This window comes from Amblyomma maculatum, chromosome 11 (assembly GCF_055883805.1).
Source record: "Amblyomma maculatum isolate TAMU_Amacu chromosome 11, ASM5588380v1, whole genome shotgun sequence".
In the NCBI taxonomy this organism is placed as follows: Eukaryota; Metazoa; Arthropoda; class Arachnida; order Ixodida; family Ixodidae; genus Amblyomma; species Amblyomma maculatum.
Window position 1 is genome coordinate 72447861 of NC_139354.1, and position 22785 is coordinate 72470645.

General features: G+C 44.7%; 2 protein-coding genes across 3 annotated transcripts in view; one reads left to right on the plus strand and one right to left on the minus strand.

Annotated features, from left to right (window-relative positions):
• Window positions 1-8818, minus strand: part of LOC146174150 (uncharacterized) — a 62164-nt gene extending 53346 nt beyond the window's left edge. For both annotated transcript variants that reach the window (XM_084584060.1, XM_084584059.1), the window contains exon 1: window positions 8487-8818. In XM_084584060.1, the coding sequence (XP_084440186.1) occupies window positions 8487-8591 (105 nt within the window). In that variant the 5' untranslated portion in view covers window positions 8592-8818. The remainder of the gene's footprint in view (window positions 1-8486) is intronic.
• Window positions 8819-9261: 443 nt separating this feature from the next.
• LOC146174151 (uncharacterized) overlaps window positions 9262-22785 on the plus strand; it is a 56550-nt gene continuing 43026 nt past the window's right edge. Inside the window, exon 1 of the mRNA XM_084584082.1 lies at window positions 9262-9749. Within this exon, the coding sequence (XP_084440208.1) occupies window positions 9632-9749 (118 nt within the window). The 5' untranslated portion in view covers window positions 9262-9631. The remainder of the gene's footprint in view (window positions 9750-22785) is intronic.

Below are 22785 nucleotides of genomic sequence, written 5' to 3' on the forward strand. Positions count from 1 at the left end.
ATGGCCGGGGCATACCGTTGTCACTTCGCTGGGCGGTGGTGTCTGCTTGCAGCCTGGTCGTGTTGTCGTCGATGACGTCGTGTGGAGCGGCAGTGAAATGGCTGTGTCGTTGTTAGTGGTCGTCGTCGGCGGAGGATGTTCGTCTTTTCGCCGTTGAGCAACCTCACCTCCAAAGGTCGCTCTGTTTAGTTTCCCCTGCGCGGGCTTGGGGACCTTCCGCGCATACTCTCATCATAGGTACGGCCTGGCGACACAAAGCGGGCCCTGTACGGCGATGGAGATCTGAACCGACGGCTTGGTGGCTCAATCTCACCGCTACGCAGGTAGTTGTCAATTTCTTGTGGTCGTTCACCTGGGCGTGGTTGTGGAGCGTCGACTACAAATCCGCGGAGACCGATTCGTCGGTACGGGCAGTGGCGCAGAATGTGGCCGGCCTCACCGCAGTGGAAGCATAATGGCCGGTTGTTTGCAGTCCTCCAGGCGTTGCACTTCCTGGGGTTTGGGAGCGACTTTCGGGAACAGGACGGTTGCGGCGAGGGCTCGGAAAGTCATCACGTCGGGGTGGAGGGCGACGTAATGCACCAGCGTAGTTCATCGCTGTTGCCTCGTGTGCTGGAACAGTCGCAGCCGTCGCTTGAACACCCAGCGCCTGCTGGACTTCTTCACGGATGACGTCCGCGAGCATCGCCACCTGCGGTTGTTGCGATGATGGCATCAGTCGGCGGAGCTCTTCTCGCACGATCTCTCGGATGAGGTCCCGAAGGTTCTCTCCGCTTGTGGATGCGTCGGAGTAGTGGTTTGAGCAGTCCGGCTGAAGCGGTCGCTCGTAGTGGCGCATCCGGGTGGCCAACGTCTTCTCGATAGTAGACGCCTCCGTTTCAAATTCCGCCACGGTTTTTGGCGGATTTCGGACAAGGCTTGCAAAAAGCGATTCTTTGACGCCTCGCATTAAAAATTTGACCCTCTCTCCTTCGGTCATGTTAGGGTCGGCGCGGCGAAAGAGGCGCTTCATCTCCTCAACGTATGCCAGGACAGGCTTGTCAGTAAGTTGGAGTCTTGACTGAAGGAGGGCCTTGGCTCTTTCCGTTCGGACGACGCTTGAAAATGCAGTAAGAAACGCTTCCTTGAAAGTCTCCCAATCATTCATAGTTGCTTCATGATTTTCGAACCAAACTCGGGCATGTCCTTGCAGAACAAAGTAAACTTGCCTAAGTTTCGCGGCGTCGTTCCAGCCGTTGAAATCTGCCACACGGTCGAAAAGGTCCATCCAGTCTCCCGCATCTTCATCCGGTAGTCCATGGAAGCAGGGGGGCTCACGGGGTTGGACGAAAACAACCGGTGCTGTAGGCTGGGCCATTGTCAGCGTCGATGTCTTCCGAGATCGAATGGGGTCAGGCAGCAGACCGTGTTCAGGTTGTAGGCCTTGAAGTCGGCGGCTGGCTCGGTGACCTGTAGGCTGGTCTTCCAGGGCGGCAGGAACACGGCTTGGGTCTTCGCTCAAAGGATCAAAGGCAGCACCTCCACCAGATGTCACGTAGTGGTGACGAGGTCGACGACACAATTAAAGGGTCGATGATTGCACTAAAGAAACTGTTTATTTGGGCTGACTTGCGCCCGCAAAAGAACTAAGCAACTCGGCGGCGGCGATAGAAACAAACGTGCTCGTCGATCGTCGAACAAAGAATGCCCGTCACACTCGTCAACGCTCAATTTAAAGGGTGCGCAGAACAATCTAGATAACGTCGCAAACAGCTACCAGCACGGGCTGGAACATTGTGGAAAGACACCCGAGTGGCCGGAACCTTCGAGACAGATCTCGGTGCATCTTGCGCTACAACGAAACTGATAAAGGTGTGACTCGCGACATCGAGCAATAACAAACAAAGAATACAGAACTGATACGCGATCCGGAATCAGAGTGATAAGCCTGTATGCCGGCGGCTGTTAAAAAAACAACAAATACTGTTTGAAGGTTTCGCGGCAATATGCAGCGTGATCATGTGCTGAGTTTTATCAACGGCTAAGTCAGCAACTCATGAACAAGGCAACAATGAGTGTTCCCTGCACATCTCTCAGTTGGGAGAGATGTTCAGATGAACATATCCTTTAAACTTTCTAGGGTAAGATACAATTTCATTTTTATTGCCTGCATACTTTACAGAGATTGGAAAATGGACACTTCCATAAAGATTGTAATTAGAACCCACTCTGTAGCTGCTAAGAGCACTGGGGAGCCAATAGCTGAATATGCGGCTATGTATGTGTTACGTACTATGTTGCAGTATGTTGGCTCTTTTGTGTTAAGTAAGCATGATCCAGAAGACAATTGAACTTTTTCAATTAGCACACCTCGGGAGTCCGTTCTTGTACCTCCCCATAGTGGGTGGTGAGCATCGAAGTCTTAGACCAGCAGCCATGGTTCTGGAAGGTGGTCAATCAGCTTATCAAATCCCTTTGCTACATAGCCTATAATCTGGAGGAATATGCAGAAAACACAATGTTGTTATTTTTTCGACAATTAAGGTTCGCATCGCTACTGCCTCTAAGTCTGTATTAAGCGAGATGTTTCGACATATGATTCATTTTTGAGTTACTATGGCAACGCCGTCAGAAGGATGAGTGCTGCCTTGCCTATCTTTCCTGAACACAAGATACAGCTTCAGGAAACTTGTGCCTGCTAGTTTTAAGTGAGTGTTTCGTAGACAAAGTATGCTTGGTTGGTGCTCGGCGAGGATTTCATACACATCCTCCAAATTATTTAGCAGTCCTCGACATTTCTAATAAACGATGCTCTCGGTAGCCATTTTTGTAAGGGCGGAATGGAAAAGAGATGATGGGTTTAAGACTCGCCGTCTTTATCAGGTGGCTCAACCGGCGTATGTTATTTGAAGCGGTCAAACAGTTCCCGCCTCTCATCGGCGAACTCCATAGGCTCCACTAGCGCTTTGGAGCACACGCTGACCTGCATCGCCTCTGGTGAAAGCATGGAGGCCGGAGGTTTTTCAAGAGGAACCAAGTCCCTCTCAGATGTCTTTGGTGCCCGGATGTCTTGGAAAAAGTGATGTGAGCGATTGCGAAGATTGGTGCAGCCTGTGGCTTCTTAGTGAAGCGTCGTGGTGGGAGAACGTCAGCAGCAATGCAGTGCGTGCCCACCGTTACTAGACCCGACCTGGCCACTCTGCGGGCTGCGTCAGCATAGGGAGCGGAAGTAAGCATTCTGTTTTTTTCGCGCCTCTCCGTATGATATATTCTCAGTGACCTTCAAATTTATCACTTCGTTTTCTGCCTGAAAGGCCACACAGGACGGTGAGTACGCCGGGTGTGTGCCCTCACAGTTCACACATTTGAAGTCATTTGCACTGCAAATATCGGTTGCATGGTCGTGAGCGCTGCACTTTGCACATGTAAGGCGTCCTCGACATGTTTGGCTACCGTTCCCATTCCGCTGGTACTTGAAGCAACTGGGGGGGTTCGGTATGTAGGGGCTTACTCTGCATCGAATGCATTCAACATTGATGAATTTAGGAAGTGTGCTCCGGCTGAAAGCGAGAACGATATGTTTTGTTCTTATTTCCTCATCCTTTCCCCTGATTGATATTCTTCGAACCGCAGTTATACCTTGGTTCTGGAGGCCTTCAAGGAGGTCTGATTTTATTTCATTTAAGAGGTTTCGCTCAGAAATCACTTCCTAGCAGCTGTCAAGACTGCGGTGAGGCGATACATGAATTTCAAGGTGAGCAAATATCTTTGTTGTGAGGAGCTTGTCTAACTGGCTTTTGCCTGATACCTCTATTAATAGGTCAGCAGATACTAGTTTTTTTGGCTTTAGAGTTTGCCCCAATGATGGCCTTCAGCGAGCTGGCTATAAGAAAACCTGATAGCTCATTTACAGGCTTGGAATCTGGTAATGAGTGCAGGACAATAAACTTTGGCAAGTTCTCAGGTGGCGCCAAGATTTGTGTGATTACGATGCGGCTCTTTTTCGGAGGTCGATCAAGTTTTTCTGATAATTGTTTTTCCGTGCATTATGGGTAGTCTAAAGGTTCCTGATATTCTGTCGCCTATGTTTCACCCTTATATGTAGAGGAAGGTCCCGGATCCCTTCACCTGGTAGACAGGCGGGGAGGCCGTCGGCCGAGGCTTGACTACGGCTTCCACCGCCACTGTTCACGGTTCCTTCCCTCCACCATTCAACCTATCGGCACGGTACCAATTACAACTTCGGTATGGAGACTCAGGGTCCGTGGTGGCGCCAAGCACCAACACCTCATTACACAAGGTGCCCCTGCGGGGCACAATAGAGTAGCGGATTAGCACTCCTAGGGGTCTATCAGCAGCGCAACTGGTACGTACAGAATGTCAAATTAAAATCTAAATCTTGTAGCTCATTTTGTTAGGTCATGTTTTCCACCCTAAGCCTAAAACTAAGACTTTTTTCCATAAAATTTGTAAGCCTATCTGCAATTCTTAATATATCACACCGATTATAGAAGATCAAAAGATTATCTACATAATGAAAGATATTTTCCTATATCCCATGAAAGGACTTGGCAGTCATTCTGTCCACACTGCTAAAAGCAAATGTCGAATAAAATAAGATCATTCTTCGAAACAATACTCATACCGAATTTCTGAACATATACTTTATTGCAGGGGTCTACAACGACGTTCTTCAAATAAAATGCTGTAGGTTCCAAAGAAGGCCCATTTAGAATTCCCCATTTTTTTCTAAACGGAAGCTCGTCGGTATGCTCTAAAATACACATATTTTAAGGTGCAAGGTAGACAAATGTTTCTTCAAAAATTACGAGACAAAAGTTTGCCATGCACCTTTTTCTGAAATATTCACTCTAAATGGCTTACCTGGCTTTTTTGTCAGGTAGCTGAGTGGGTTAGACGAAATGATGCTGCAGTATGTATATTATTTTTTAATGTTCAGCAAAGGGTGTGATAGATTGAAGCGTGCGAATATTCTGAAATTATTTAGGTAGCAAGGCCTTGGAGTTAGGTTTATGATGAAACAAACGGCTGAACATAAAGATTCCAGTATCTAGACCTTACTGTGCCGTTCTGTATGCACCATGCATGCTAATGATATTACTTAGGTATGCTAAACCGCTACTTGATATCAGGTACAGCCGATAAAGACTATGAAACTGTAAGGATGTAAATGAGAGGACCACTATTTGTAAGTCGTAAAAAGAACAGCAAGTATAGTCGCGTTGATGATTTCCTCGACGTGGACGTTTCTAGACCTTCCGCTGCGCTGGCACGTCGAATCAAGGCTGCAAGTAAATTTTCTCTTCATGTGATTTTTGTACTTCCTAGGTTTTCAATTTATCTGGGGAAACCATGTACGCATGAAATCTTTTATGGAAAATAATGAAGTGGGGGTTTGTGGAGGAGCTCTTGATTGAATGTAACAATTACATTGCATTGTCAAAGGCTAATATTATTGTTGCTAAAAAGGCGTGTGAAGGCCGCAGAGCCGGTAACACAGGCAGCGTGGTGTTTGCGAACTCCAGGAACGAACGGTACGAGCGAAAACTCAACTTCGTCGCCTTCTGCTTCTCTTCCTTGTCTTCTTAACACGGGCAGCATTATTTAGTAATTTAGGTAATATTTGCAAGTAAAAAGTGCGAGAAACTTTTCTGTCATGCTCAGGGTTGCTTCACTGGAACACTTTCTGCGGGAATTGGTGCATATTGTACAGCAAAACGTTACAGCGCAAGGAAAGACAACCACACACAGGCAGGATGATCACACATAACAGAAACGTTGCCGACCTTAAATCGCATCCTTCATCTTCCTCTGAAATTTTATTTGTTAGCCTTTACACCAAATTAGTGGGGGCACGCTGTAAATGTGTAAATACAGCAGATACCACATTTCAATCGCCTTCAGATACTTTACGATGACTACAAGATGAAACCTCAGCACTAATTTGACTGACGATCCTGATGTTATTGGTTAGAGTGACAGCCTTTCATCAATTTTCACGGGCTGAAAAAATACTTTTCTTTTGAATACAGAATAGAAAGTTATTTTCGTTCGTATATTTTCGAGTATGCGTGAGCAGGAACAACTGCCCATGAGCAAAGTCCTGTTCATGAAGATCGTGAGGACAGCGGTCCGCGAATGGCTCTTTAGAGCGATGGAATGGAACGGCGAGTACAATGAGCTAGTAAAAGTGGTACATTCAACACAGTCTAGAAGCTGAAAGCCGGAATACATTACTGTGAAGTTCGCAAACTCAATAACTTTAAAAATAATACTACTTTTTTATTAGGAGAGTTTTTGGTTCCTTGCGGGTGTTTAAAAATAGCCAATGATAGTAAGTTTTGAATCTGCCCTGGTTGTTCTACAGCCTCTTTTGAGCTACTTACGTATGCGTTGCTTTTCGCCTGCCCTATGAACTAAACGAGCGTATATTGTCGCTGGTACAAAGCTAGAGCCCGCTTCAAGCAGAAGCTGGGCATCTAAAATCTTGCCTGGTGAACACTCTCAAGTTTCGTATACCGACAACGTTAATACCCAAGAAAGTAGCGGGGGGGGATAGCGGCCGATGTAGCTCAGTTGGAAGAGCACCCGGACGAGATATTCGGAGGTCGTCGGTTCGGTTCCCACCATCGGCACGTTGTTTTTCTTCTACTTTGTGTTTAATCATCTTTCCCCTAAAGTGATTACATTACTAATTTATGTGATTATCGACTTAAAGATTAAAAAAAAAGACAAAAGTACAATATCAGCTTTCCTTGGCCTTGCTGACTGTTGGCTTCTTTCCTTCATGTATTATAACGAGCGCCCTCATTTCCCCTTCATTTATCTCAATTTACGTGCACAATTGAGCTTGACAGGATTGCATGGGTAAATAACATGACATAAACGTGTATAGTGCTGGCCATGGATAAACCACAGGATAACCAGTACCATCAACGTAGCCAGACTGCGGCTATGAGTTCGGCTTACCAACTCATGGCCTAAGCATGAATCGACTGCGGCAGTAGGCGGGCCAAGTTGGCGATACTCGTCTGCTCGAGGTTAATTGCCGATGTTCGGCCGTTCGAAGGCCATATAAATCCCTTAATTCGGGCTGATCTGGGCGGCCGAGTTTGGCCCGAGGAGGCGTTTTAGCTGGTCATACTGACTAAGGTCTATCTCGGGCCAACCATAGGCTTGCCGCTTGGGCCCACGCTGAGCGTTTTGGTAGCAGTTTGGTTGAGGTTGACGTGAGCCGATGCTAGATTATCCGTTTTGTTAATGCCTGCCTTGTCCTCTGTAGCACGTCCTTATTAAGTGCTGCTGTTGCGATGTCAGTCGAGGTTACCCTCTGCTCTTCGGACAAACACAGACCCAACCCGCCGCCATAAGAGAACCAGACCAAACGGTAACATCTGAGCTCTAGTAATATTTGGAAACCAAGGTAAATGTTAAGTGTGTCTAAACACAATGCCGCACGCGTTATAACTCTGTCGAAAGCCACTTCGCAAAAAGAGAAAACAAAAGTTAGCAAATCCCATTGGAATTACCTATTTTCGAGAAAACCTGGTCTTTTGTAGCACCACAAAAAGCGTAGAGGTAACTCCAGAAACTGCTATGACAGAATGGGAAAACTTTCGCGCTGTCGTTACATTCTTTATCCACAGTCCACGGCATTCTGCATGTATATAGTCACTACATTAAGATTCGACTGCTACTCTTCTTAGACCGGCGACTATATCCATCAAAATAGTTTAATTTTAGTAGAAACACATCAGTGTTGCGTGGAATTAAGGGTAGCGTGACACTGCCTTCAAATTGGCCGCCTGTGCGAAGTCATCAGAGCAGTGATGTCATGCCACATCATCACACGTCTTGATTTTGCATACCTTAGGACACTGTGACATCACGTCGCATGACCATTTAGGTCACATAATTTGTGACTATGACAACGAGTCAGAGACGTCATTTAACCAGCGATGTCAATGTTTGCTTGGAAGCAGCTTTTTGTTTTTTTTTTTTTTATTTGAGTCTTTTCTCCCGCTGATGCTGCGGTCGTTTTCCTACCGCTATATAGCTTCCTTACACTAGACAAAGAGATTAACTAAACAATCCCACGAGCTCGCGCAGAGAAGGGATTAGAGCGTTCAGCTTCCATTTGATGGGATGCTTATTCGAATCATGGCGTTGACTCTTTATGTATAAATGCGAAGGATGTTTCCAGGTCGCAGTTGCTTGTCTCATATTCCTGTCACACGAAGCATGAGGTAACATATTGTCACTCGGCGTGACATCGGAGGGGCACAACTACAAGAGACATATTTCCAAGACGCTTTCAAGGGAAACTTAGGAAAATAAAGCCTTCGCACTAATAAAACATGAGCTCAACTATACCTTTTCCAAATTTTGACTAAAAAACCATGAGTACGTAGAATTGGCTACGGTGCTTAGCGCGATAGAAAGGTATTATGCTTATTGCGCGAATAAACAGAAAGTTTTTTACTCACATGGCTCGAACGTTGGTGCCCTGCGTTCAGTGGATCATCTTCGTAGAGAATTCCGTACGCGAGCCTGGTGGTGGCTAACATGTAGAACGCAAGATCTATTCCCATTTTTTTTAGAAATTCAACGAGCAGCACCGAAATGGTTCTTTCTTGTACTTAGCTGTTTATTTACAAACCTGCTTTGTATTTAGTTCTGCTGTTGTCGATAGATGAACTACAATCTCCCCATCTAAGAATAATTAAAAGTTAAACTTCGAACCAAACCGCCAAGCGATTGTAACATCAGTTACTATTTCATATTTAAATTAAACCTATGCAATTTCATGTGGTGGAGGAGCTGCTGTGGCACTTTCGCATTCAAGTGAAATTTATATCTTTTGCATGAAATCTCCATAAATTACATACAATTAAGAAAGCGGTTGCACAAAAGAATTTTTTTATCAGGGCAGAAAAGTTTCAAAAAAGGGCACATTGAATTCCCGGAAAAAAAAATAATTTTAAATTCCTAGATGGCCGGCAATACCTACATTACGCATTCTTCGCCGACTGAATCAAAAATTATACTTCCAGAAGAAAAAAAACATTAAAGATTTTCATTATAACTAACATTAAAATTTTCTGTTCGAAACTCATATCATTACGCAAAAATTATGCGCTAGATCGTTACGTGGTTTATAATTGCCATAACATGGGTAAAAGAAATATTTTCATTTAGAAGGTTTATATATTCTACTGAACAAGTCTTATTTTGCTCTTACAATATACCATTGCTCATTGTTTCCCGCGTCCTTATAGCTTTGAGGAGTAGTACACCTGAAAGCCACTGGAAGGCGGCTTGATTAGATTCTCTGTCATCAGGTTGCAAATCCGGAGTACTCGGGTTCGATCCCGACCGCGGTGGCAGCGTTTCAATGGAGGCAAAACGAAGTGGCATCTGTGTGCTGTGCGATGTCAGCGCACGTTGAAGATCCCCTGGTGGTCGAAATTACTCCGTAGCCCTCGACTACAGCTTCCCTTTCTTTCGTTTCACTTTAACTCCCACCTTTATCCCTTCACTTACGGCGCAGTCAGGTGTCCACAGAAACAAGTTTGACAGATTCTGCGCATTTTGCTTCCTGTGAACCAAACTAACCTTGGGATACCTTTCCATGGTCAACCATTGTATGCAGCATAGGTGTCGTGCATGTCTTCAAATTTTGTTGGAGTCATTAGTAGAGAGAACAGAGTGTCTTGCACGTCTCTTCAGTCACCTGCAAGACCAACCAAGTGAGTGCTTAATTTCTCCGTTGTCGGACGCTAGTATTCACAATCAATGCCCCCCTACGCGACAGTTTTGTCTATCATAGTGTGTAACTCTTCCAACCTTGAGCCTGATGGTGGTGACGCGAACTTATTTCGAGTGCAGAGGTGGTCACCCCTTCATGGTCGTCTGATTGGTATGTACGTATATGGTGAATTTGGCGTAATTCAGGGCTGTTGGCAGTAAATACTGATAAGGCAGGCTTTTTCATGGCAGGCAATGGCAAGATGATCTTTTTCTTCTTCATGCTCTTCATTTTTTTTCTAGCTGGCCCAGAAAGCAGCCTTTATTTTCACGCCTACCTGCAGCATATAAAACAAAACAAAGTATGTGTTTGCCTACTCGTAAATGAATAATATTCCACCAAATCACTAAATTAAAATATTTGCTAACGCCTCGGGGCATAAAAGCTGGACGACCTCGTATATATTGTAATGGTGCTGGATGGTACTTAGGACAGAACGGGCACAGGCATACCACCGACTCAACCATCCTCTCTTCTACCTTCTCTTCTCAACGCTCTCGTTCCGCAATCTCGCAATGCACTTCCCCTTCAGTCACAGCGCTCTCCCCAGTGCATTAGCATGTTTCCACCGGGGACAGAGGACAGAGAGTGCACTAAGGCGCCTGACCACACACACATACGCGGAAACACAGACTGCATAGATGATGAACGATAACACATGCCACACTAATCAGGAATGCCTGAAAAAACTCTAATTCCATATCCGTAGAAGCGGGTCGGTGTGCCTGGAAGTGTCAATTAATGTCACCCCATGGTAATGGTAGCTCACTGAAATGCATCAGGACGTAGCCATTGCATGCAAGACACCATTTCTGTTTGATGGCCACCAGCTTTCCCAGCAGCACCAACAGGTCTCACCGCCGCAACATAGTTGCAGCGCGGCGTACTGACATTTTAAATAAAGAACCTCAAGAAAGTAACTCTTCATATAAAAATCAATAAAGACCCCCAGATTAATTCGACACCACGGGCAGGAGAGCGTCAGCAAATAGAAACCCTCGAAATTAAGAAAACAATAAATGACTTTCAGAACTTATCCCACTTTGAGGGTTGGAAAAGAAATGGCTTCTAAAACCCCAAGTTTTATGAATTTCCTGTTCAAGGAAAATGAACAATATTGAGGCTGCTTGATTCATTTTATGGTTTCCAGCCCTATTGTCTTATTCAGCCTAAGTAGCTGGAGTAATCAGACTGCACTGCAAATAATGCTTAAAAACTCGGCGTACTTATAGATTTAGGCTTCTCTGTGCCTTTTTATTTGTTATCTGTTAGAAGGTGAAGAAATGTAACAACGCAGGGTGGCACATAGGACACCAACACTGCTAGAGGCATACTCTCGCACTTCGCTTGGTCTTCTGCAGGCGCTGCACTCTTCCCCGTGTTACGATGTAGCAATATATGCAGAGAAGTCTAAAGTAATGTTGTGCCACTCAGTCTGAATAAAGTGTTTGCGATCGTGTTCGAACGAGATAGTTACTCAGGGATGCACAGCATCACAGAGGCGGCGCGCGCGCCAATATATTGTGCATGTTGTGCACTATGCACTGTAAAGATGTTTTGAGCGCTAATAAATGCTTAGTGCTTTGATCAACACGTATTTTATGTTATTATGAGAATTGGTTTTCAACCTCTCCTTTCATTTTAAACTTAAAGGACGAATACATTAGTGAGGGCAGTACACATAATTCCAGAAATTTTCATACGGATCTTTCAAGCTCAAATTTTCAAGGAATTTTCTTGTCATTGTCGTTGTAAAGAAAGATGAGCCTACACTGTTCTGAAAACTTCTATCTTACTTCGCGTTTCTTTCAGATCCTTCGAGATTATTATTGGTTTTGCAGATTTATCTTGATGTCTGCATCCTGCATTAAACTGGGGTAGCCGACGGCAGTAGGCAATCTGTTCCGCGACGAGCAGCAAGCTGATTTCCAGCTATTGCCGCCCCCCATTTTGTATGCAGCTCTGCCATCTCGAAAGTTAGGGCATTGAATAAATTAAGATTTTATTGGTAGAAGGAGGCCAGGGCCGTAGTCTGGAGATGTAGAAAAGGAACAGATGGGGAATTATTAGTGGAACTTCAGTTCACGAGGGTGCAATTAGGGGCAACAACTGAGTAAGTTATGTTGGGGGTGATAAGCCCCCCCCCCCCCCCCCCCCCAAACACAGGCACATTTATTATAAACTACGCTGTTTACCACAGAGAGCAAGGTTTTGATGCCTTGTATGCTGAATGAAAGATGTTTATAGAAGGTGATATCACGTATTGGTGTACCGCGGTTGGTAACCAAGGCGTTCTTACCTCGATAAAAGAAGAAATATTTCCAAATTAAACAACAGATGTCTGGTTAGAATTAGGTGGCGGCTACCTTGGCCGATTTGCTAAGATCGTGAGGCATGTAGGAAAGTATTACCACAAACCCTAAAACGAGAATATCTGCTCAAGAGCTTTGGGGCATCCGCGAAAAAACTGTGAAGGATGATAACATGAAGTCGGCGGCAACTTGCGTTCCTGTCGTGGGTCATTCATCTATGTTCGATGGCAATGTTATTTAGGCCACATGAAGAATCATTTGAATAAAATAGTTGAAAAAAAAACAACTTTTTTTTCCTTTAGGACTGTCACGCTAACATCCGTCTTAAGTGATATTATGAGGAGTTTCAAATATTTGTACTCTATTTAGCGAAAAATCATCAGTTCGTCTCATTGAGGTACTGAAGATGCACGCGCAGTTATGTCAAAATCATATTTGGAACACAACAGTTCAAACGTCCAAAACGAAATGCGTAGTAAAGTACAGAGAAGTTGACAAATACAATTGCCGAACAAGGAAGGTAACAAATGCCCGAAGTTGTTTCCTAAATAAGACTCTCTAGATAGAGCACGAAACATCATTATAAATGCGAGAGAAATTGCATAGCTTGGTACACGTCAGTGACAATATTGGCAGCTTTTCTAATATTGCTCGCATTTCTCGTCTTACGACCAATCATTTTCAATTTTCGATTGCAAGAGCATCTCTTCATAGGCAACGAAAGGTGTCGTGGATAATTTATGACTGCTCCACCGAGGCAGCTTTACCCGTTTGCTTCACATCTATTGTAATAATGTAGAAACACAGGAAAGTTTTTTTTCGTTGGCGTGACGAAGATTGTGCTAATATATTTCTTGGAAAACCACAAGTAATTCGAGAAGGTCAGCTGAGGCATGCTCCAAAGATAGATAATTGTCAAATACAAAAAATACGGCTTCATGGTGCTATTGGTTCTTATAAATCTTCTTATAATACCGGAGAAACGAGAACTAGGGGTAGGCTTTCTTGTCAATAAGTGTACAGCTGGTAATATAGATTAATTCTATAGCAAAAAATGAGAAGGTGGCAGGCCTCGTAATTAAGCCTAATTAAGCATAAACTGCATAAATTAGCATACACTGAAGGTTGTACAGGTCTACGCAACGACATATCATTATAATGACAAGGCATGTCGAAAACTTCTATGAAGATGTAGAATTGGCAATGCGGAAAGGAAAGACACAGTATACTGTACTAATGGATGACTTCAATGCCAATATAAAGCCAAAACAGACAGGTGATCAGGCTGTGGGTGATTATGCCATTGGTTCTAGGAATAGCACGGGGATTTACTAGTTTATTTTGCAGAGCGCAATAAATATAAGAATAATGAACACCTTCCTCAGCAAACGGAAGAACCGGAAGTGGACATGGAAAAACTTTAACAGAGAGCCTAAACTGAAATTGACTTCATACAGTGTTATATCCTCTGCATTATGCAGAATGTAGAGATAATCAGAAAGTAGCGATGCAGTGACGACGGAATGGTAATGTCTCTAATTAGTATACATTTGTGGAGGGAGCGGAACAGATTAGTAAAAAAGAAGTCTATCAATGAATAAGCAGTGGTTGGAAGGGCAGAAGGATCTAAAATCTTGCTACAGAATAGATATTCAGCTTTAACTATAGTATGATGACCTTGGCATAGAAGCAACTAACAATAAAGTGAGAACTTATCATTACTGAAAGAGAGGCAGAGTAGGCGGCAGGATAGTTAGACAGGATACCGGCAAACTATTGAAGGAGACGAAAGATTTGATTAAGAAATGCCAAAGTGTGAAAGCTTCAAACCCAGCATTCATAATAGAACAGGCACAGATATCAAAGCTAGTCGATAAGCGTAAAGTGGCCACCATAACCAAGAATACTATGAGGAAAGAGGGAAAATAAGCCAACTTTAAAGAACTGGGGCAGTTTTAAAGCAATAAAGAGAAAGTTGGGCATATAGTCAAAATCATATGTTTGCATTAGGGACAAAGCGGATAATGTCGTCACTAAACTGGACAGGATAGTCAAAGTAGCCGAGGAGTTCCCCACTGATCTAAAAAGTAGCCGAAGTAGTCAGGCCAACAATCAGAAGGCAGTAGCAAAACGCAGTTCGACGCTTCGCCAGGGATGAAGGACGAGGGCAACAAAGGTTTAGAAACTATGAAAAGTCGGATTGCGACTGGGGATGATCAGACAACTACAGATTTGTTAAAAGACGAGGGGATATCATGTTAGGGAACCTCACCAACCTAAATACGCAATTTCTAGTATCACTGACAATATCGAAATCATGGAAGGCCGCTGACGTTATCTTAATTCATAAGAAAGGGGACGCTAAGAACTTGAAAAATTATAGACCACTCCGCTCACTAAGTAGAAACTTGGTGGTCATATAGGCATTGAGAAATCAGGGCGTAGACGAGCCGTATGTGGAAGTACTGGAAGATATATATATATATATATATATATATATATATATATATATATATATATATATATATATATATATATATATATATATATATATATATATATATATATATATATATATAGTGGCTGCACAACAGCCACATTCTGCATAAAGAAACTGGAAGATATATATAGTGGCTACACAACAGCCGCATTCTGCATAAACTAAATTCTCCTAGCTATAGGTGTTAGGCAAGAAGGCAAAATCGCCCCAGTGATTTTCACAGCTTGCTTGGAGGAAGTATTCAGATACTTTGATTGGGAGCAATTAGGAACAAGGGTTGATCTGAATAATCTGTGATTCACTGATGACATCTTACTAGGTAAGTCAGAGATGAACTGCAGTGGATGACGATTACCTAAACAGGAAAAGCGGAACGGTAGGCTCGATAATCAACATGCGAAAGACTAAAGTGATGTTCGATATCCTCGGGATGAAACAGTAGGTCACAATGGCAGCGAAGCACTGGAAGTGGTAGGCGAATTTGTCCAATCAGGACAGCTGGAAACCGCAGATCAAGACCATGATAGCAAAATAACTAAGAGAATAAGATTGGTATGGGGCGTATTTGGCACGTATTCACAAATTGTCACTGCAAGCTTACCAGTACTGCTCGAAAGGAAAGTATATAACAGTTCCATCCTAAATATGCTCATCTATGGGGCGGAAACGCGGAGGCTAACGATAATGGATCTGCGTATGCTGTGGAAAATGCTGAAGGCTATGGAACAAAATATAGTAGGTGTAACCTAAAGAGATAGGAAGCGCGCAGAGTGGGTCAGAGAAATAACTCTCTTTAATAACATTCTAGTGCAAATTGTCAAGAAGTGGGAATTGGCGGGGCATGTAGTGCGTAGAGAAACGCGTAACGGGGCGGCAGCAGAAAGTTAGGTACACGGAGGACGTTAAGACATCCGCAAGGGTCCAGTAAATGTAGCTAGCACACGAGCGGATTAATTAGAAAAATATAGGAAGGCTTTTACCCTTCAATGTCTATTCCGGCTGCTGATGATGGTGATGATGATGACCGATGCTTGTGCGCGTGAAATCAAGGCCTTTAACGTGTTCTTTATAAGCGTTATCGCAGCCACAGATCTACTTTTATGGTCTGAGATGCAGGAACAATGACATTTGATCACATATTCATTACTGCTACATTTTAAATGGCTTGAGTGGCCAAGTTCATAAGCAACTGGAAAATAAATACGACCGTAAACTACAGGTCCGTGCTTAGAGTCCATTATCCAACTTACAACCTTATACAGCTAGCTTGGTTTTTATAACCTAAAAAGATAAAATAAGAGGTTAGTTGCAGCGTTTAGCTTGCATGTTTACAGTAAACAATAGGAATAGCGGTATTGGGTTAATATATTTTCTATCATGTTGGCCTCTCACCTGTATAACCATAAGCCAATAGCACGAGTTATACGAATCTTGGTTGGCAATGTAATGTCTCTGCTCTTTACTAGGCGGTCAAGGCTAGCCATGGCTCTCTTTCCCAGAAGCAGGCGGCTCCTACGAGAATTCAAATTCAATGTTGCACAATACTTTGCAACATAAGAAATCCTCTTCCGAAATGTTTGATTCAAATGTGTGAAGTCTTCACAGTTAGGGAATTGGCGGGGGCCTAGTAGTTTATGCAGTGGCATGTGGCAGGAATGAAGTTGGCTCTTCGTCAGCTTTCTCCATGCTGGGCACACTGGTGGTACGGACCCTGAATCTGCGCTAAAAAATGCCTGTATTGATTCCTGAACAAATCGGGACAGAATAATAGGTAATAACGTTGTCCCCCAGTTTCGTAGAACTATATATTATTTTGGCATGCTTCTAAAGGTTCCTTTACATTTCTATGTAACATAAGCAGGCGAAAACATATTCGAACTTGAATGCATCTCTTTGGAAGGGTCTCTCTTAGCTGGATGTCACGTGGACAGGAATCGGCTCTTGCACCTTATGTAGCGCGGGGATGATAATATTGCGCACAAAGACCAGTCTGGCTTGAACTGAAATAAATGCTTCATTAGACTGGTTCTCAACCATAAAGCTAAAGCGTGCGCTGGTCGTCTAACTGCATGCGAACAGTTGCTTTTCAGTGCGGTGCTGTATTGAAGGTGAGATATATATTTGAAACAAACCTGTAAAGGCAGCTACACCAATTTGCAACAATGTTAAATTAAATCAACTTTCTTCGCTTCGAGGTAGTGATGAATCAGCGCTCGGTGACAGTGATCATTCACTCAATCCTTAAGATAGTTCTGCGCACTGCAGCCAAAGTTTTACTACTGTAGGGGAGAGGGTGCTGGTAGAAGCAAATGCAGAATGAATAGCTAACGTCAGTAGCCGAACATCTGTGAGTCAGAATGATTTGGTCCGGTTTGGTTTGTGGGGTATAACGTCCCAAAGGAAGTCAGGCTATGAGAGACGCCGTAGTGAAGAACGCCGGAAATTTAGACCACCTGAGGTTCTTTAACGTGCACTGACACCGCACAGCACACGGGAAGCTTGCTTTTCGCCTTCAACGAAAAGGGACCGCCGAGGACGGTATTCGATCCCGCATCCTCGGGCACAGTAGTCGAGCGCCGTACCCACTGCGGCACCGCGGTGGGGCTGCGCAGGGGTATAAATGGCATACCAGAATGGTATAAATGGCTAGTATTCAGAGTCGATGTGCGTAGCAAGCACGTCCGCAACAATGGTAAATAACTTGGCGCAGGCTAGTAACACAAGAAACGGCAACACACGACAGGACAAAATCTGACCTGCACCGCGTGTTCTCTTCTTGCAGTATTTTTCTGCTGCGACAGTATTTTTCTGCTACCGTTTTCAACGTATTCAATACATTCGCATTCACGCTCTGTAAATCAAGTGATCTTAATTGGCTTTTCCGATTTTATTACAAAATGACTTGCATGACTTCTGCAGTAAATAAGGTTCTTCTTTTAGTGATTACCACTTCAGCGGCGCAGAAGGGTAAGGCAAGCACTCGACTGAAATGGTGCACAGTTTTGGTGCCTTAAATTTCGCATAACTTTTCCTTCGGTGCAGTGGGCTACGCCGTCAGTTGACATGATGTTCCAGGTGTCGTAAATTTATTAGTTAAAGAAGGGGTGAAGATAACTATTCTTTTTTGAACTCCTGTACATATTTTCTAATCACTTGTTTACAGGGCTGTTCTCTTCAGCAGCCCAAAGTTTTCAAATGCAGCCGAGTTACTTTTCTCACATGATCCTAACGTTTTGCAGTAACGTGTAATGAGAACAACTAACTTCGAATAATGATACTTGTCCTTGGTTCTGAGAAATGAGCCTAAAGGCTCGAGCTCGCCATTGACGGTTCTTTTTGGGCACAAAATATTTGGGCACAAAAAAAAGTTATTGCAGTACTGCGTACGGAGATTTTCTTCCCTTCAATGCCGCGTAAGGCGATAGGAACTAAAGGCGTCTCCTGTCTTCATGAAATGAACAAGATTACCTGCTCTTAATATAGCAGTACTGATATTCTGTAATTTTACTTTAACTACCCTTGAGCGTCTTTAGGGCAACAGTATAATAAATAAATTATTAGGTAAATACTATTGCCGCTCAGTGTTCAAGGGTTGTGTCTGAACGTGGTGGAACTGACCATTTAGCGAAGGCATCGTTGTCTTCTTATTACTCTAGTGTGTCGATTTTAATTGGATTGCTTGCATCGATATATTTGGAAGACAGAGCATTGTTGAACTGAGAGCTTTTCAAGCAAGGCAACCAAAATGGTGCTTCTAATATCAAGGCAAAAGACAGTGTGGTTATTGCATATTGGCTTTAATACCCGACCGTATAGCAAAACACGTACTTTTGTTGAAGTCCTGAGAATTGACGAGTAAATGTTCAGTGGAGCCATTCTTGCAAAATGGCCAAATATAGGGCAACTGCAAGCGACTCTAAATTTCCTTGAAGGCTTATGCTTTCAGCAGTTCTCATTTTAAAGGCGTCTTCCCATGTCAGCTGGCCCGAAGATTCGGCATTGAGTGAGAAGTTTGCGCGAATCCTCCTTTAATTGCAACCTTTGTGTCTGCTCGTAGTTTTTGACCTGACGCACTGCCAGAAAAGAACCATAGAAAATAGTGACGGCAAATAAAACTGCGAACATGCTTATATTTATCTCGGGTTATAGATTGCATGATAGCGTTCATGGCAGCCCTCACTTCCACGGCGGACAAGATAAAATTCCGCCAGCCCTTCACTGGTGTTCTACTGAAGAGCGTTAGAAATTGTTCGGGGTGCTTCGCGTATTGGTTCATGCGCAAAGCATTTTCGTGGGTCCTCTGTTGCTGCGGGTCGTAAAGCAGCTTGTCAGCGGTGGTATATTGTTGTAATACGCTGGCCGGCTCTTTCCACTTCCTCTATTGCCTCGTGTATGCCAAGAGCGCTCTATTATGAGTCCCCCTTTATACGCCTCGGCTATTCCTTCAGTGCCACTTGTGCAGTTTATATGGTACAAGTTCTCCGTAGCATCCTTCAGGGTTTCGGTCAAGCAAATAGAGAGAGCATGCGCGAATTTCAAATGATACAGAGCCGTAAATCAGACACATTCAGAGCCTACTCAGCAGGAAACAAATATCCGCGACCAAGAAGACCAACAAAATCTGTTGACCGGTTCACCATAGTCCTTGTGGCGGAGGCCATGTATGCATGTATGCGAGGACAGAATGGTTGGATAGCTGAATTTTCATCTTTAGGAGCGGTTCGGCCCATACATTCCTAATGACACTTGCGATTTTGTTGACTTGATATTTTGTGATCTTTTACCTTTTTTATTGTTAGCGGCAACTTGTGGCATTCTTACCATATAGTGGTGGTGCCATTATTTTGAAAGAATGTGTTCGGAGCTTTTAAAATATTTCAGTTGATAATGGATACTTTTCAGTCCTTCGAACTGAGGCACATCTCCGGAGTTGTGTGGAAAATGGGTGGCGTTCTAGACCTCTGCATACAAAAAGAATGAAAGATACTTGCTTAGCCATTGCATGTGTAGATGCCTCAATTCCAGTTCGGCTGGATACCAGTAGTGCCCCGTGCCCCGAAGCAAGCCTTTAGGTGGGCTACTGACTTGGTATACTGTAGAAGAATAACCTCAAGAATCAGGTTTCGGGCTGTTTACACATCTTGTTTAAAGTGTTCCCTGCATAAATAAGATACATTACTCTATTGTTACGTCCTTAGCGTCGCGACGGAGACGTTCTAGTCGGTTCAGTACGCTAGGTACACACGGCTAGCGGGAACGACACAAGTGCCACAAGACAAAGGTCGAACGGGCGCGCACACTTCTTCTTCCTCTTCTTTCTTTCTTACTCCGTGCTCTGTTTGAGAACAAGTCCGTAACACTTCCCCCGTCGCAGGCGAAGCCCTCCTGGCGAGTCAATCGTCAGCACGAGGATTACAGGGTTTCAGACGCGCGACGTGGGCAAGCTCAGTTCGTGAAGAACGTCGGCCACTTTTGGTAAGGCGCGCAATCCAATAGGTGAGGTCACTAATTGCCTCGAGGATAACATAGGGACCGATATAGTGCGCGAGCAGTTTCTGACTTAAGCCACGCTTCCTTAGTGGACGCCAAAGCCAGACCATATCGCCAGGGAGGTAGGTGATGTGGCGATGGTGGTCGTCGTAGCGGGATTTCGAGCGCTTTTGTGAGGCGCGAGTTCTCAGGCGGGCTATCCGGCGGGCTTCTTCAGCCCGGCACAGGATCTCAGCAATCTCAGGTTCGTCATCTGTGGAGAACGGGAGGATGGTGTCGAGGATGTGTCGAGGAGACCGGGCATAGAGGAGAAAGAATGGACTCTAACTTGTTGTTTCCTGTTGAGCGGTGTTGTATGCGTATGTTATGAATGGTAGCACAGTGTCCCAGTCCTTGTGGTCGGCGGCGACGTACATTGAAAGCATGTTGGTGAGTGTCCGGTTGGTTCGCTCGGTCAACCCATTTGTTTACGGGTGATACGGGGTAGAATGTCAGAAATGCGTTTGGCACAAACGAAGTAGTTCTTCGACAACATCAGCGGTGAACTGACGCCCTCGGTAGCTGATGAACATTCGGGGAGGCCCATGGCGCAGTATAACAAAGTGCAGCAGGAAGAGAGAGACTTGGTGTGCAGTAGCCGATGGAAGGGCTGCCGTCTCACAGTAACGAGTGTGGTAATCAGTGCAGATGACGATCCAGCGGTTGCAAGAATGAGACTTGGGAAAGGGTCCCAAGAGGTCTACCCTGTCGTGACGCTGGGGCTATGGCGACCCGGCCTTCACTTGGTAGCGTGCAGAGACTCCGGGTTGAAGAAGGACTGAATCTTCGAAGTTGGTAAAATATGTACAAGCAGGTTTACTGGCACTTTGAGAAAACGTATTTACAAGAATATTTACATGAAGAAGAAGGGTACATCAGCAAAATGACAAGCGTTAAGAGTTCATAGCGAGAAGCGACTGGATGAGCCGTTTACCCAGGGCCCAGAGCGACATTTCGTGCTCTGCAGCGTCCTTAAAAACCCCCTATGTCCAGCCCCTCTCTGAAGATGCTGACCAACCAAATCCAGGGCACGCCCCTCAGGTATCGGCATCCAATCGAACACATCACTGCACTGATGGTCTGAAGCACTGACTGGTCCGGCATTCATTCGTTGGGCGTGATCACTTGTTGGCGGGAAAAGCTTGGGAACGGCGAGGAGAGGAGGTACATTTCTATTCTTCAGCAAAGAAACCACAGGCTGGTTCTGGGGGTTTTACTTCTCAGAAACCCGAGTGCACGTGGCGCCGCATAGGGCTCCCAACATGGTCCCTTTTCGACAATTGCAAATCTTTCCTGCATTCCCGGGAAATCACTTAATGGCCGTATGAGTCATGCTCTTCTCTTGTCCTGCACGTCAGCGGACATGTCACTCTGTCGTCTCCTTTGGATAGGAGGCATTCATCACTGGAGGATAGCACTTCTCGACTGGAAGGGTGAACAAAAGAAAGCACTTCCTGCTATTTCCCGCAGGGGGACGTTTCTTTGTGTTTTTCCAGACGTTCTCTTGACAGGGCCAATTTGGCATTTGCAGGTTGTCCACAAAGCAAAACATGCTTACAAAACAGGATTCCTGGAAACAGGCTCACTTAGAGCCAATGGACCATCACCACATATTCACAAAACTTTTCCATGCCCACAGGCGAACAATAGAGCGCGCAAATGCGGATGCTTGGTCGTAACAGCCTCCTCCCCCGCCAGAAGAGACTCGGAGGGCAGCAGCCGCAGCTGCTGCATGAAGAGACGACTTAATGGCCTGCACGTGAACGCTTGAAGCTCGCTGTTGCATGTCGCGTTGTCTTGATTGTTGTAGGCCAAATTGCTTGAGCTATCTGAAACTCAACCACATGTCGAAGCAAGCACTCGGCTCCCGTCTGAAGAGACCAGGTCAAAAGAAAACTGCCATTGTTGTTCGAGAAAAGCCCACTCTCAAGACGTTCAGGACCCACGTATGCCTCCAAAAACCAAACGTGCTGCTTTACATAGTCATCTATATTCAAGCGCACGAAAAAAAAAAAAAAAAAAAAAAAAACCTGATTATCAATTTGGATACATGGTGAGGAACATCTCGGACCGCTTAGAAAGAGCGGCTAAGCGCGTCCGCATTCCCATTTAACTTCCCCTTTTTGTATCTTATTTCAAAATTGTACTGCTGTAAAATCAAGCTCCACCTAAGAAGGCGACTGTTCTTCGATGTCGCAGTTTGCAGCCAAGCCAGGGGACAATGGTCCGTCTCTACGGTGAATTTGGCCCCTCCAAGATAGCACTGCAATTTTTTGAATGGCCCATACAATGCAAGCGCATTCCTTCTCTGACGCGCAATAAGCCCTCTCTCTAGAACTCAGTTTTCTGCTCAAGTAGAGCACGGGGTGCTCATTACCGTCGTCATCTCTCTGGCAGAGAACAGCACCTAGCCCTCGATCACTGGCATCACACTGGACCGTGAATTCTCGGCCATAGTCTGGAGCTCGCAATACCGGACGGCTAATCAGCACAGCCTTCAGGTTTACGAAGGAGGCTTCCTTTTGTTCGTCCCAGACTACATTTGTCGGTTCTGTCTTGCGGAGAGCGTCGGTCAGAGGGCTAGCCAAAGCTGAATAGTTAGGGATGTAGTGATTGTAGTACCCAGTCAGACCCAG